At 33.6% G+C, this 16,349-nt stretch overlaps 1 protein-coding gene across 1 annotated transcript in view; it reads right to left on the reverse strand.

The window, feature by feature from the left end:
• Nucleotides 1–16,349, reverse strand: part of LOC132727701 (macrophage mannose receptor 1-like) — a 66,307-nt gene that overhangs the window by 15,159 nt on the left and 34,799 nt on the right. The window contains exons 8-11 of the mRNA XM_060713271.1: nt 11,531–11,691; nt 11,074–11,198; nt 2,276–2,403; nt 78–250 (exon numbers count right to left, since the gene is read on the reverse strand). Of these exons, the coding sequence (XP_060569254.1) occupies nt 78–250; nt 2,276–2,403; nt 11,074–11,198; nt 11,531–11,691 (587 nt within the window). The remainder of the gene's footprint in view (nt 1–77; nt 251–2,275; nt 2,404–11,073; nt 11,199–11,530; nt 11,692–16,349) is intronic.

Below are 16,349 nucleotides of genomic sequence, written 5' to 3' on the forward strand. Positions count from 1 at the left end.
TGTCCTGACAAGTATATATATATAGCAAATTTACTCTAAAGAAAAAAATATATTCTGTGAAATTATGGAAGTATTACCTTTTCATTCATGTTATCCACGGACAATAGACTACCAACATTCGTTTTACTTGATGCAAATGTTGCACAGAAGGTGGATGCCTCGTTCTGGTTGTAGAGTACAGAAATATTGTTGTATGGTGTAAACAGGTAACAATTACCGCCATTAGACTTCCATCCAGGCTTGCAAGTAGCTGTTCATATAAAGATGTTTTAGCTTGTTTAATGGAATGAAACTTAATCAGCGTTTTAAGCTACAAAAGCATTGAAGAACGTGTAGTCTCACCATATATTGCCGTCAACAGTTTAGTTGACAAGTAAATGAAAAAGGCATTCCGTTAAAAAGGACCTCGATTTCTCGTAGACATATCTAGACATATCGGCATGCAAACAAAACGTTGTTAATGTGTCTTTATGTAGCGTTGTTTACTGTATTTCGACATGAATTATGTTGGCCTGCACATACCATAACATGTTGACGCGTCGATAAAGATAACATAACTGGGTGATCGAAAACTTGGTCCAATGGATGACCCCCCCCCCCCCATCATTTTCCTTAAATTTATTTTTGATATTCAGGTATTTTACATAGACTTATATAGGTAAAACACTAAACATTTGCTTATCTGAAACACCAAGAAATAGAGTTGTTTACCCTTGTTTACCCACCGCCCCACTCCATCATGGATGACCCCCCTCCTCCTGTTTTTTTTTTATTTTTTATTCATTTTTGATATTCAGTAATATGTCGACATCCATGTTATTTCTAGTCGACAAATATAATATGAAAATAGGCAAAGCCTATGCACGGGGAAGTCGTTAAAAAATCCTTTCATTCTTTCCGTTTTAAAGGTGTCATTCGGTATTACATGCACCGCTTCCGTTTTCACTCGGAACACTCGACGTTTATTATTTATCCGAAAAGTTGAGATTTGTTCCGTTATCGGAATACCCCGCCTATTATCATTGAGTTACATTGTAAATGGCGGCGCCCGACTAGAACTGACACTGAAAATTTCAATGATAGGTATAGAATTCTATATATTTTTTAATTGTTTTTTATTTGATTTTCTTTTAAATATACACGTGTAGTCTATAGCCGGGCAAGCCAACGCCCGGACCCGCTTCGCGGGCCCGGTCTTTGTCTTCCCCGTATTAACGTATGAAAGTCGGGATACCGTATCGCGACATGATGACATATATTTTGTCAAAATGACATGGTATATATAAACTTGTCGTCGTAATTTTGACGACTTGATGTGTTCTATAAGTCGAGGGAGATGACTTCATGTCTTCATAGCGGGGGTACATACAAGCTTCCGTAGAAAGTTGATACCTACCTGTGTAGCTCACGGTATCTCGTAAACATATATGACTACTTGATGCATTAGTGTTTCAGTTTTATACCAGAAGTTTTTTACCCGCAATACTATTCTTTATGGCTTGTCGATATAACGGAACTGGTCAAGAGTGGGAAAAAATCGCCTCCTCGCGACATGTTTAGGCTTTGGCAACATATGTTTTTCCGGAATGCCATTATAATGTAAGTAACAATGATATTCTTTATGACATGTCGATATAACAGAAAAAATAACTGTTATAAATGTATCAAGTAGTCATATATTTTCACGAGATACCGTGATAAAGTGGACAAAACTTCATACAATAACACAGATATATAATATGAAATTAGGCAAAGCCTATGAACGGGGAAGTCGGTAAAAAATCCTTTCATTTTTCCGTTTTAAAGGTGTCATTCGGTATTATATGTACCCACTTCCGTTTTCACTCGGAACACTCGACGATTATTATTAATCCAAAAAGTTGAGATTTGTTACGTTTTCGGAATACACCGCCTTTTATCATTGAGTTACATTGTAAATGGCGGCGCCTATTTAGAACTGACACTGAAAATTTCATTGATAGGTATAGAAATCTATACATTTTTTAATTTTTTTTTTTTTTTTTATTTGAATTTTCTTTTAAATATACACGTGTAGTCTATAGCCGGGCAAGCCAAAGCCCGGGCCCGCTTCGCGGGCCCGGACTTTGACTTCCCCGTATAAACTTGTCGTCGTAATTTTGACGACTTGTTGTGTTCTATAAGTCGAGGGAGACGACTTCATGTCTTCATAGCGGGGGTACATACAAGCTTCCGTATAAAACAGATCTTTCTGTATTAACGCGGTATCTACGATGATAATCCTAAGTTAACTTACCTTGGTTGTCAAGTTCACAGATGGCAGCTGCGTGATAACTGCAAGATATGTCGTTATATTGTCCAGTCGTGTAAATCACAGCACAATCCTCGAACCCTTTGTAATCATTGGGCTCCTGGTTCCATTTTCTAGCAATAAAATATCCGTATGTATACAGTTAGAAGAAATGTCGTTAAAGTGCATAAAGCTACATACCTGCTGAAAAAAATAGTTTGAATTAATAAAAAAAGAATATTTAAAAACAAAAAGTATCTTTAAAAAAGAGATACCTACGGTGGCACAAAGGTGACATGTGTGTGTTTTTATTTATCTCGGCGCACGAGATACTATGTCGTGGCCACGAGTTACTAAGTCGTGGCCACAACTTAGCTATCTCGTGGCCACGTATTAGTAACTCGTTGCCACAACATAGTATCTCGTGGCCACGATTTAGCTATCTCGTGGCCACGACTTAGTAACTCGTGGCCACGACATAGTATCTCGTGAGCAGGAGATAAATAAAAACACACACATGTCACCTTTGTGCCACCGTAGATACTCGGCCTAACTTGCATATGTTAGTTCTTAGCTTTCCATTCAAAGTCATAGAATTTCGAAATGTAAGCATAGCTTGCATAACAATGACATGATGACATGATAATTTCGTGCAGGGTTTTTTTTTTTTTTGACAAAATTTAAAACTCAGGTCTGGTGTAAAATAAACTCAGAAAGTTCTTGCGTGAACTAAACTGTAAACTGTTCCCTAGGTAATGTAATGAGATTAAACTAGAAAGTTAAAGAACTATCTTGTATATTTTACTTTAAAACTACCCTTTACATTTCATTTCATAATGACAAGAACTATCTTTTACATTTTATTTTAGAATGGCGAATGAGATTCACAGATTTCATTTTGTAGTTTTAAAATGACCAATTCTTCCCTGTAAATATTACAGGAAATCAAACTGAAAACAGACCGCGTTCGGCCGGAAATATCTGTATGATATGAATTTGTTAGTTTATGTACTAAAAGACGAATAGCGCATGCACAGATCGAATCATCAATAAATGGTAAAAAACCTACTAAAAATATCATCACAATATATTGTTCCTGAACATTTTATTCTTTTTTCATAATTATGAAAACACATAAATTTTACTGTTTACAGATTTTATGAAAATATCTCAAAAGAAGTGACATTTTGCTTTAAAAGACCCAATGGTATGCTGAAGTTAAATACATAAATATTTGATGTTATGCAGTATTTTGTCATTTAATTCTTCCCTTAAATTATTATATTTCGTAAGTATGTTCGAAAAAGTTTGTTAAATTATTAACATTAAAAATATGTCAATTATCAATTACCCAGACCGCTAACATGTTTATTGCAATTTACGGGTCTAAATATATGGTAATGCACGCCATATGTATGACAACATGATTATTATCATTTATATTATCTAAGGCATTTATTTAAAGTTTTCTTATCTGGTTATCTGTTAAACTTTTTTTAAAAAAGGAATTTAGCAAGACGCTGGGGGTTTTTGACATGTAGCGTGTTAATCAGTCTAACTCGAACCATTTTGATTGGTCTAATCAATAATTTCATAATTAATAGAAAGCATTTTCATTGGTTAATAATGTTTTGTTTCAGGTCCGTATTTTTATTGGTTAATTATTACAATGTGTTACTTTGTTAAAATTATTCTTGTGTTAATAAAAAAAAAGACAAAACATTTTAGGGGACTATTCAGACAGCCATACTGTAAACATGTAATGGTTTAATTAAGTTTAAAGCGATGGTATCGCAGTTTTCTGCGGTACATTTAATGTACAATTTATATAATTATATTGTTGTAATTGTATATAAATAAAAAACTATATAAAACAAAAAGATGAACTTTGTATGTTTGTGATAAACAAAAAGATAAATACCAAAAATAAATTAAATTATTGCAAGTTAACAAAATATACAACAAAAATTACGTACAGAAATATTTACTTGTTAAAAAACTATTATGGCAAATAAATCCTCCCAAGCAACACCTCTAAAATCTGCAACACACATGGTGGAGAAAAAAGGCAAGTATCTTGAAAATGGAAACAGATAAATAGAGTGTTTAAGTGCACATAATTTATACACAAGTATGACAAACATTACTTTTACTATTATGTCGAGATGAGATGAAATTATTTTTGTTATTGTTCGGCGATGATACAGTTTTGTTTTCATATACAAAAAGTTTTTTTTACAATTATTATAAGATAAATTATACATGTATAGTCATGAATAGGGAATCCCTGTGAATTACGGGAAGTCATGGCTGTCTGATATTGTTCTATTTCAATTTATTTAACCTTTTGGATAATATATAAGTTCACTTCGACTATATATGAACTGAAAACACATTGAATTTCTTATTTAACTGGAATCCTTTATATTAATCCACAGTTACACTATATGAAACCATACCGTCAGTGTATGAAACCGAGATAGCAATATATAAGTTGATTTTCTCAATATTATATGTTATTTTGGTTTTGGAGTGATATATTTGGATATATTACCTGTTAAGATTTTATATCACCCGAGCCGTTAGGCGAGGGTGATATTTTATCTTGGCACATATTTTATCCACATATATCACTCCAAAACCAAAATAATAATTTTATTACCCTTCCCCTGCCGAGTTTAGACGATTTTTTACAAAAACCTTGCTGTTTCAAATGAAACGTCGAAATAAGATTCCCTTTAGGGTACCTCTTCGTCACAACATGACACATGACGTATTTTTCCCGTACCTAACGAATGTAAACAAGAGAAAAGGAGTAGTCTATTGAACGCACTTTTTTGTAATTAATATCAAGCTTTCAGAAGGTCATATTTGTTTTCGATACTGATGGTAATATGTATCATTACTCTACTTTGGTAAATATTTATCATTTGACAGTTAAAAAGTGCTTTTAAATCAGAATTTACACCGCGTAAAATCGAACTGTACGCGCATCACCTCAGCGCATGTTGTTTACAACGTTGGGTACCCAACGGGGAAATTTAGTGTGTATATTACCCGTCTGGCTCGGTTATATCAATTTCTTTCGGGCGATCAATGTCCAATCAAAAAGGCGGAAAAAATCTGGAAGGGTAATAATATATGTTATTTTGGTTTTGGAGTGATATATGTGGATATATTACCTGTTAAAGTAGCAGTATATAAGTTGATATTACATTCTATGATAGCAATTTTCATTATATGGAACCAAAATAGCATATTAAGTCAGAAACAAGTCAAAGGCCAATGTAACTGGGTTCTGTAATTACAATGCATTGACTTTTGTGAGTAGATTAATCTTTATGTGTCCTACTGGCCATGCTCATTTTTTATCAAAGGTAAAGGTCGAGATGAACTTATTTTTATTTGTTTGGGTCGTCAGACCAAACAAATAATGGTAGCGAAATTTCAGAGCATAATAATGTTAATTGCAAATGCCTAAAGTAGTCCACTTTTTTGAAGCGGTTACTTCCCTTTATATGTACACTAACGCCGAAAAATTCAGGGGAGATCAATGCGTAAAGATTGTCAAATGACAGGCGCATTTATTTTCAAGGAAAGTAGTTTCCGAATGGTCGAAAATTTCGTATATTGTTTCATTCTTTATAGATATACATGCTTACAGTAAGCTCCATGATTTACATCCGTGTTAAACAAACCCTAATTTAGAATAATACGGTTTTCTTCAGGCCGTTAACATAAGAGGTTTGCACGCTCGCTTATGAATCGAGAGGTCTGGAGTTCAAATCCCAATGAGGCAACTTTTTTTCTAATTTTTTAAGTCAAATAAACATTGAATTGCCTATCAGTGTTGCAATTAGTCTTATAGCCAATTTACTACAGTTGAAACACTAGAAAGCATTGGTGGCACTATACAAAAACAAATTGGTTTATAATCTCACAACCTTCACCTTTCTGACATTCTGAGACCCTAACAAATTAAGCGCCTTCTGTGCTTTGATTTAAATATGTTTTTGTTAATGGTCGGTAAGACTCAGTAGCTTAAATTTTGACTTTGAAACTTTACATACATACATAACGATAAGTTTTGCATGCCCAGCCCATTTTAAGGCCAAAGTGAATGTGGCGTTAAATTTAAATATTTCCTTATTTAGAAAATCTGCCGTATGCCATCAGTAAAGCTTTTAAAGTCTTTTCACAGTTCTACAAGAAATATTGGCGCGAAACTGTACTACCGGTGCAAGGATAGAATACAGCCTTTAAAAAAAAGTCCCGTCAATATATTGACAATTGGTTCCATATATTGGAAAAGTGGATTTATATACTAGAAACCTTTATTAATATATTGAGGAATTGGTGTCATATGATGTAAAAATCAACATATAAATGGATCAAATGGTTTCATATATTGTAAAAACGATTAAATAAATTGATATTTTAGTTTTATATAAGGACATCTGGTTCCATATATTGCTACTTTGGTATCATATATTGAAGAACTGGTATCATATAATGTGATAATCAACTTATATATTGCTACTTAGGTTACATACATTGATAAACTGGTTATATATATTGTAAAAATGAATTAATATAATAATAAATCGGTTTCATATAAGGACATCTAGTTCCATATATTGCTACTTTGGTACCATATATTGAAGAACTGGTACCACATCAGGGCCGGGTCAACTTATAAATTAATATTTTGGATCAATACATCGATGAAATGGTTTCATATATTGTAAAATTGAATTAATATATTGATAATTCGGTTTCATATAAGGGCATCTGGTTCCATACATGACTTACTTGGATCCATATATTGAAGATCTGGTATCATATAATGTGATAATCAACTTATATATTGATACTTTGGTTCAACACATTGATAAAATGGAATCATATATTGTAAAAATGAATTAATATATTGATATTTCGGTTTCATATAAGGACACCTGGTTCCATACATGGCTACTTTGGTTCCATATAGTGAAAAATTGCTATCATATAACGTGATAATCAACTGATATATTGCTACTCTGGTTCCATACATTGATTAAATGGTTTCATATATTGTAAAAATGAATTAATATATTGATAATTCGGTTTCATATAAGGATATCTGGTTCCATACATGGCTACTTTGGTACAATATATTGAAGAATTGGTATCATATATTTATAAAATCAACTTATATATAGCTACCTTGGTTTCATACACTGACGGCATGGTTTCATATATTGTAACTGTGGATTGATATAATGGATTCCGGTTAAAAAGAAGGTGTTTTTAAAATCATATATAGTCGAAGTGAACTTATATATTATCCAAATGGTTTAATAAATTGAAAAAGAACAATATCAGACAGCAATGGCTTTCCATAGTTAATCCTGACAAATCAGTGGTTATGATATGTAAAAATGGGTATTAGACAAGAAAATGATGTATTTATGTTTAATGACCAAATTTTGAAATGTGTTATCTAGGTGTATCTGTTTCGTCAAACGGTAGCTTGTTTCAAGCATAAAAAATCTTTGTCAGAACAAGCCTTAAATGCCCTTCACTCACTTAATTCGCTTTTTGAAAACGTGTCTCTAGAAATATCGGAAAAGTTAACATTATTTGACTACATGATTACGCCTGATTTATGGGGTTTGCATAATGCACCAGACACAGAACATGTTCATGTAAAGTTTTTGAAGCAACTTCTGGGTGTTAGAAAGTAAACATCAAATGCTGCTGTATATGGTGAATTTGGAAGGGCACCTTACGTGTTATAAAATACTGGTATAGAATAGTTAAACACTCTTATGTATAAATTGTTAATGATTAAAGATAGATATAATCAATATGTTAATAAATGGTCGACTGATGTTAAAATTTGCTTCAAATTTAGGCTTTGCTAATATTTTTGATAATCCAAATGCGATTGATTAAAATCCATCATTCAACGTATATAATGATCAACATAATCAACAACGTTTTTTTTAAATTAGTTATTCATCAAAATTAGAGACGTATACAATAATAAAAGATAGTTTTGATTTTGAAAAATACTTTTCTTTAGTAAAAAAAATCAAAGTTTAGAATACTTTTGTCACAGTTAAGATGCTCAGCACATAGACTTATTATTGAAGAAGATTAGATTTAGGAATATTGACAGAGATAAAATGTAACATGAATGAATTTGAAACAGAATATATTTTTTTTACTGGTTTGTCTATTTTATAGGGAATTAAGGAAAGAACATTTACCAAAATATTATTGCTCTTGGCCTACTTTAAATAAATTTATTTTTCAATGAACAATTCTTGGCATGGAATTGTTAACATATTATCAAAAAGTATATCTACTTCGCAAATGTAAAACGTGATAGAACGAATAAGTGAAGTTGTCAGCCTGGCAGCCTAGCAGCCTGAAGTTGGCAGCCTGGCAGCCTAGCGGCCCGAATTTTGCAGCCTAGTTTTTTTCAAAAATGTCTTATTACTGACGTAAGAAGACAGTTTGCTAGGGTAAATAACAAATTGTCAATGGCGAAGCCGAGGTTAAATTGTTGTTTGTCCTAGCGAACTGTCTTCTTTACGACTGTAAGAAGACACTTTTGAGAAAACCGTCTCTGAACATGTTCTGCGTCAACGTTATATGGATAACGTTTTGGACACCAAATTTGGTAAGTTTCTTACCTTAACGCAATGTCCAGCATTATATTGCCGATGATTTTTTTGTGGGTGGGGGCCGGGACAGTAATCACTTTTTAATGTTGTTTTATTTATAGAATGTCAAACGATATACAAACTAGAAATGTGTCCATAGGATACGGGTGCCCCCACCGCGCCACTGTTCTGTCAATTTTATGACTCTAGGTCAAATAGTTTTTGAAAACTAAAAATCTTTTAGTAAGTCAAGGGAAATAACTCTACAAATACTGGATAAATCCACAAGCGAAACCCCAGGTGCAAAACTTAATATGCTGAGCAACTTTCCGGTAAGGTTTAATGACTCTATGTCAAATCCTTTTTCACTACATGCGACACAAGTTGAAAATTGCAAAATTTTACTAAGTCAAGGGCAATAACTCTAAAAATACTAAAAATATCCAGACGAAAATACCCAGGTGCACATCAACACATGCTGATCAACATTCCTGTAAAGTTTCCTGACCCTATGTCAAATACTTTTTGAGTTACATGCGACACAAGTTAGAAATTGCAAAATTTTACTAAGTCAAGGGCAATAACTCTAAAAATACTAAAAATATCAAGACAAAAATACCCAGATGCACAACTACACATGCTGATCAACATTCCTGTAAAGTTTCATAATTCTAGGTCAAACACTTTTTGAGTTACATGCGACACAAGTTGAAAATTGCAAATTTTTACTAAGTCAAGGGCAATTACTCTAAAAATACTAAATATATCCACACGAAAATACCCAGGTACACAACTACACATGCTGATCAACATTCCTGTAAAATTTCATGACTCTAGGTCAAATACTTTTTGAGTTACATGCGACACAAGTTGAAAATTGCAAATTTTTACTAAGTCAAGGGCAATTACTCTAAAAATACTACATAAATCCACACGAAAATACCCAGGTGCACATCTACACATGCTGATCAACATTCCTGTAAAATTTCATGACTCTAGGTCAAATAATTTTTGAGTTACGTGCGACACAAAAGTGAACGGACGGACGGACGGACGGACGGACAAGGGTAAATCTAAATGCCCACCACTAAAGTGGGGGCACAAAAAAGTTTTAGCATCATCCAACGAAAAACCGTGAGTTTCGTCAATGCTAAAATCAACAGTAATTATGTTCTTTAAATGACCATCCAATTTATTTGATTATTCATCGCGTGGATTTTTCTGTACGAAATCTGCTGTGGTCATAGTATTATTTTTACTCTTACATTTGGTTTGCTATTGCTGATCATGGTCATGCAACTACATAGTTAGGTAAAGAAGCAGACGCTTGTTTTGGTTGGGTCTATAATGTTTTGTTTAGGGGGTGAGTTGTCATACACAAATTTACAATTTATATGCATTTATTTTTTTCCAATGAGTGTTATTAACGCAATAAATAAGAAAATTCTATGTCCCCTTTATGCCACCGTAGATACTACATTGTTTTTGTTAAGAATATTTCTAGTGCCATAAATCATTTATAAATCTTTAAGCATTGAAAATAAAGGTATCACAATTAATAACGATAAGAATAGACTTGCTGCATATGTGTTTAGGTTCTAGATACTGCACTTGTAGAAATTGTCATTGTGACATGCAGAAAAGGGATATTCTTTAATTTAATATATGACTCCTATGCAGAGGCAGGAAGTTTTTGACTGACCGGAAGTGACCTAAAATGGTATTATAAATACAGAAAACACAGAACAATGGCTGGTAGCCGGTATACAGATGGGCATAATTATTACCTTTTCAGAATTTTATGGATAAATGTGAGACAAATGTGCTTCGAGTGTCCTTTCTATTGTGTGTCGAACACATCTGTCTCATTTCCAATTTGTCGCAAATATGAATGTTACGAACACATCGGCAAATGTGCTCCGAGACAAATGTGCTCCTACATAGCGCACCAACAATTGGCTATAGTATTTGATATACATGTAATTTAAAAAAAAATGTGTAAAGTTTTACTATCTGGTTTAGCCAGAAAACAGGATCAATTTTGTTTGTGAGTCCAAGTGGGAACATTGTTCACGTGTTAGACACAAGACCATCTCATACTAATATTGGAAAAAAATATGACTTATGCTTTCAAAAGAAACTACTAACATGTAAGTCTGATTTACAGATGAACCGTCCGCCCAAACATAATTCCCTTCGTTTTGTTGATCATTCAGACCAGTCCAGTAAGCAAGATTATTTGCAGGGTCAATCAGTTGTTGTTCTAACCAAGTCTGTAAAAAAATAATACATATTGTAATGTTTTATTCAGTAAGGTAAAGAATCGGTTATATTCTTCATTCTTTTATTACATATACACAAGAACATCGAATTCAACATTACGAATGTCACGCTATATTACAATAACATATACATTATATATTAAATAGAACCGCCTCTCAAGGTAAAAATTAAATAGTTTATAAAATTAATTGCCTCATTCTAAACATTATGAATAGGAAATAAAACAAATTTCAATTGTCCAAGTAATTCTCTTTATACATCAAAGGCTTATCTTGGAGCCGATAACAAACGTGATCTTTCACCAAAAATAAACGGTACTTACTTTTTTGTCAAAAGTGTCCACTTTCATAAGATCAGCTCCCATTGATTGGCAGTAACTCCTACCTCCGGCCCAAGTATTCCTCATTTTTCCTGCCATGAAGCTGTAACAAAACTTGCCAGCTCGAATCCAGGAACCACATCCCATGTTATCCGTAGGTGCGGCTACAGTGTATAGAATTTATCGTGACATTAATCTAGAGAGATTTTATCAATCCAATGGCGGATGTTAATGCAAGAACAATTTGCAAAGGTGAAATCTTAAATTAATTTTAGATTTAATCAAATGAAATAATGCATGATATGTTTGCTAAACTAACATAATACTGAATTATTCAGTATATGAAAAAGAATGACATTTTAGGAAGTGTTTTGTTGGAAGTCTTTCGAGCAAACAACAGTTCGCGTGATTTTTGCCAAACTTGTCAAATTTCACGTTTTCTTCTCCGTGAATGTAAACCTTCGTGCACAGTTTTTATATAATTAACAGGTATTAATACAAAATATGGTGGTGTTGGTAGTTTTCACTCCTGATCACGGCAGTAAGCCACAATAAATTTACAATTTCACAGTCATTTCTGGGCAGACTGTCAGCAGTTTACCTCACTTACGCAAGAAACTGAAACTTCTGTACATACTAGAGCAGAGGTACAGTGCGAATGACCGTAGAAACTACATGTATTTCATGATAAATCACAATGAAAGTGACCTGTGCTGTTCTGGAACCCGGGTCGTCCGATTTTAAGTCCAACGCTCTACCTATTGAGCTATCCGGACGGCTTAAGACAAAGTCAAATAGTTTAAACATTTATGTAGCCCGAGTTATAGTAGTAGCCAACACAGCCAAATAGTTTGTGTAAATTTTAAAAGCAACTTTATTATTCAGCCTACTTTGTCCTCTGTGTCTCGCTGATATAGTTCTCTTAGATTTTACTACTGTATGAATAAAACCCATAGGTTTAAATGCTGTAAAAGCTAGAGTTCTAGCATTTATAGAGTTCTATCATTTATACCTATCTTAATTGGCTTTGAGTAGATGCGTAATTTCATTTTAAAGCAGCACAAATAATAATCAAAGTGCTGAAAGCACTGGGTGCGTCGGACATGAAAAGGGAATTGCATAAATGCTGTCAAAAAAGGTTTTTTTTTATTATTTACAAAGGGCAGCAAAATTCATTCTATGCCTGAGTTTTATGGAGCTTGGATAGAAACTTCCAATTATGACTAAAGACATATAAAGGTTTTATATGAATATCTTCTGTTTTCTTTTGAAAACTGATGTTATATGTTTAAATGAATACCACAAGTATATATTTGTTGTCCTAAAAATTGATTTGTTGCAAAGTTTTAAATTAAGATTTTTCTAACCTAAAAAAAAGACTATTACTCTGTTAAAATGATTGTTAGATTTATGGGGTTCAGAGAGTAACCTCCATTTATAATCCTGAAAACATATACAATAAAATAGAAAGAAATAAGCAAGATTAATTTGGTTCAAAATTGTCAATTTGTTCTGTCAAAAAACTATGCTAGAGTTATTGGCTTTGCAAATTTTATTACGGACGATCTCAAAAATATTTGTGAAGTTACAAGTAAATATTTTAATTGTTTATGAAGTTCTATGCTTTATAAGCTGAACGTTGCCCCAAAATCTGTAACCAAAGTGGTATGCCAACGCGGACACTCATGACACCAAGATGAGAAGGATAGCAGGACAGTTGAGCTAATGTTTCCATCAGGCTCCAGTCTTTTTTCATATACAAGTGACATGAGACCTTGCAATATTTTAAATTTTATTTGTTCCGTGTTTGGTAACACAGAAAATTAATATGGAAGTAATATTTTCCTCAAGAGTCAGGACATTTATAACAGTGCACACATATTATGCAGAGTATGAAATAGGTCAAGATTTGTGAAGGAAGAGAAAATCATTCGAATAGACTTACTCTGTTATGTTATTACAGGGTCGGGCCATAAGAAATCGTGGGGGGGGGGGTATGTTTGAAATGACCAAACTCCCCTTTTTGATGAGGGAGGGTCTGGCGGTTCTCCCAGGGAAAAAATGAAATTCATATGTTACCTTATGGCTGTTGGTGCATCTATTTGCACATTTTGAAACAGAAGTGTCTACATATTTTTCACAAAAATGTAATTTCTGCAAAAATGGAAGAAAATCTTAATCTACATGTATGGGAAAGCTTTGATTTTTAATGAATTTTCCAGAGGGTAAGATATGCTTTACATTAACCCTAAAAAGCGTCCTTTAAGTTAAAATAATTTAAATCTACATCACTTTCGCTTCAGTATTGAAAAAATTGCTGAATATATATACGAAAAAATCATCATCACATTCAATATTCAATAGGGGGCTATTTATACTTCAAAAGTAAATGTATTTAGATGTACTACGAATAAGTTGCTTTCATTCAGTATTATCTAGGCGCCTAAACTGCATCTGCACCGACCAAGAGAACTAATTAGTGTCTGCATGTATGTATTTAGTCTAAGCCATAGTATTTAGTCTCGACCAATTGTAAAAGGACTGAAAGAATTTTATGACAGGAAACTCAGCTGGAGTCCAGGTTCAAATAAACAAGGACTTAGATTTATATCATATTTTACTCTCAATGCGCTTTGTTTTTTTTTTATAGGAAAACAATTCAGGCCAGGGTGTCTGGGAAGGGGGCTTCAGCCCTTCAGCTCCCTGCCGTATATCCCCTGTAATTATCACATAAGTCTATTTAATATGGAAAAATATAAATAAATGGTCAATTCAATTTTAATTTTCCATAAAAATGTTCAATTTGAGAACAAAATCATTCACGTTTCATTCCAGTCCATAGTTTAGTGTATGCTTTGATAAGTCTACAACATATTTTGTTTCATGCATATTTTATTACATTGCACGGTTTTCACGTGTTTTGTACCAGTGAATATGTATAAATTCGGTGTTTTACTATTGTTTGTCACTCGAGGCAGTATTTGACAGCTTTTAACACGTTCTTTAGAGTTATAGTTATTGAGAATACTATGTCGCGGGAAAATTCGCCAGCACGTGCAAGTTTTTCAACAGTTCTAAGGGAAGAAGTTGTCTCCGAATTGAAGGGTTATTTGATGACAAATTTAGTTCGCTTCAACGTGATTTGAAACGTGATGCTGAGTGGACTGTTTCTTCAGCGACAAAGAAGGTAAAAAAAGGATTCTTTAATTTCAAGCATTCAAGTCTTATCAGAATAGGAAACAGTTCGAGTTCAATAACACTGTTTTAGACTTACTTGACAATATTGATAAAGCAGTTTCCTACAGAGAGGCGTCTAAAGCTAAGGATTTCTTGCTGAAGCTAAGGATGCTGTAACTCACAGAAATAAGTTGATACGTATTGCTGACGGTTCAGATCTTTGGTGGTCTACCATAAATGAGTACGAGTTACTGGAAGTAGCGTCTGATTCAGATGATGATAAAATAATTCGTCGTGCTGAAGAGCGCATTAAAAAGAAGGCTGATAAAAATGCCTATTTTAATGATAATCGTTTTGCTAGTTCTTTTTGAACCAAGAGAATTTCCAGAGCCGCAGAAGGACGTCGTTTTGGTCACGGAGACGTGGAAGGACGAGGACGACGTTACGTTCAGGCAGACTTGGAAGGACGATGCTCCTCTTTTGGTTACCTGGAAGAACGACGATTCGTTCCGGGAGAAGTCATTTGTTTCAAGTGTGGCCAAGAAGGGCATTATGCCAATTTCTGTTCCTCACACCAAAGAGCTTTCATGGTGCAGCAATCCAGCAACAAAACAGCTTCAGCAGCAGCAACAAATTATGCCACGCAACTCCTCGCACCAGAAGGCAACAAACAAGAATGATTTGTGTGTAAGACTATCGAAATATGATAAGTTTTTATTTTTTTAACAATTTTGTCAGTTAGATGAAAGTACTGTTTTTTTGTGAATACAAAGAATCACAAGTTGCTGTACAAACAAACTCTGTTAAAGGTAGATTAAAAAGATGTATTTCGTTTTGGAAGAACTCTATTCGACCTTCTAACAATGAAATAATTTCTTTTATAGAACAAGGTTATGTTATTCCCTTTGTTGACAAACCTCCATCTTTTTATTTAAAGAATAACAAATCGGCTTTAAAGAACAAAGAATTTGTAGATTCAGCCATACAGGATTTGTTAGATAAAAATTGTGTGTATGAAACATTTTTTAAGCCATATAACATTAATCCATTATCTGTTGCCGATAATTCGTCTGGCAAGAAACGTCTCATTTTAGATTTAAGTGTCTTAAACAAATATGTAAGAGAAGACCACGTTAAATTCGAAGATTACAGGGTAGCTAAAGAATTTTTGTTAATTGAAAATGGATTTATGTTTAAATTTGATTTATCTGCCGCCTCCGTGGTCGAGGGGTTAGAGTCGATGACTTCTAATCCAGTTACCTCTCTGGCGTGGGTTCGATCCCCGGGAGATGCTTTGGTAGTTTAGCGCGGAGGAAGGTAGTCTAGTACTGGTGTAACTCTCCAGGAGCGATGGATAGGAAACTACCCGCCTATATGACTGAAATACTGTTGGAAAAAGGCGTAAAATGAAACAAACAAACAAAAAACAAAATTTGATTTATCTAGTGGTTATCACCATTTATCTGTTAATCCTTTACACCACTCGTATTTAGGTTTTTCATGGTACCTTAATGGTAGGTTACGTTATTTTGTCTTCAACGTTTTACCATTTTTACTAAGCTGCTTAGACCATTAGTTACGTTTTGGCGAAGTCAAGGATTACGAATTGTTGTTTTCCTTGATGATGGCTGGGGTATTAATAAAG

This window comes from Ruditapes philippinarum, unplaced genomic scaffold (assembly GCF_026571515.1).
Source record: "Ruditapes philippinarum isolate M1 unplaced genomic scaffold, ASM2657151v2 ctg2697_1_1_1_1, whole genome shotgun sequence".
NCBI classification, from domain to species: Eukaryota; Metazoa; Mollusca; class Bivalvia; order Venerida; family Veneridae; genus Ruditapes; species Ruditapes philippinarum.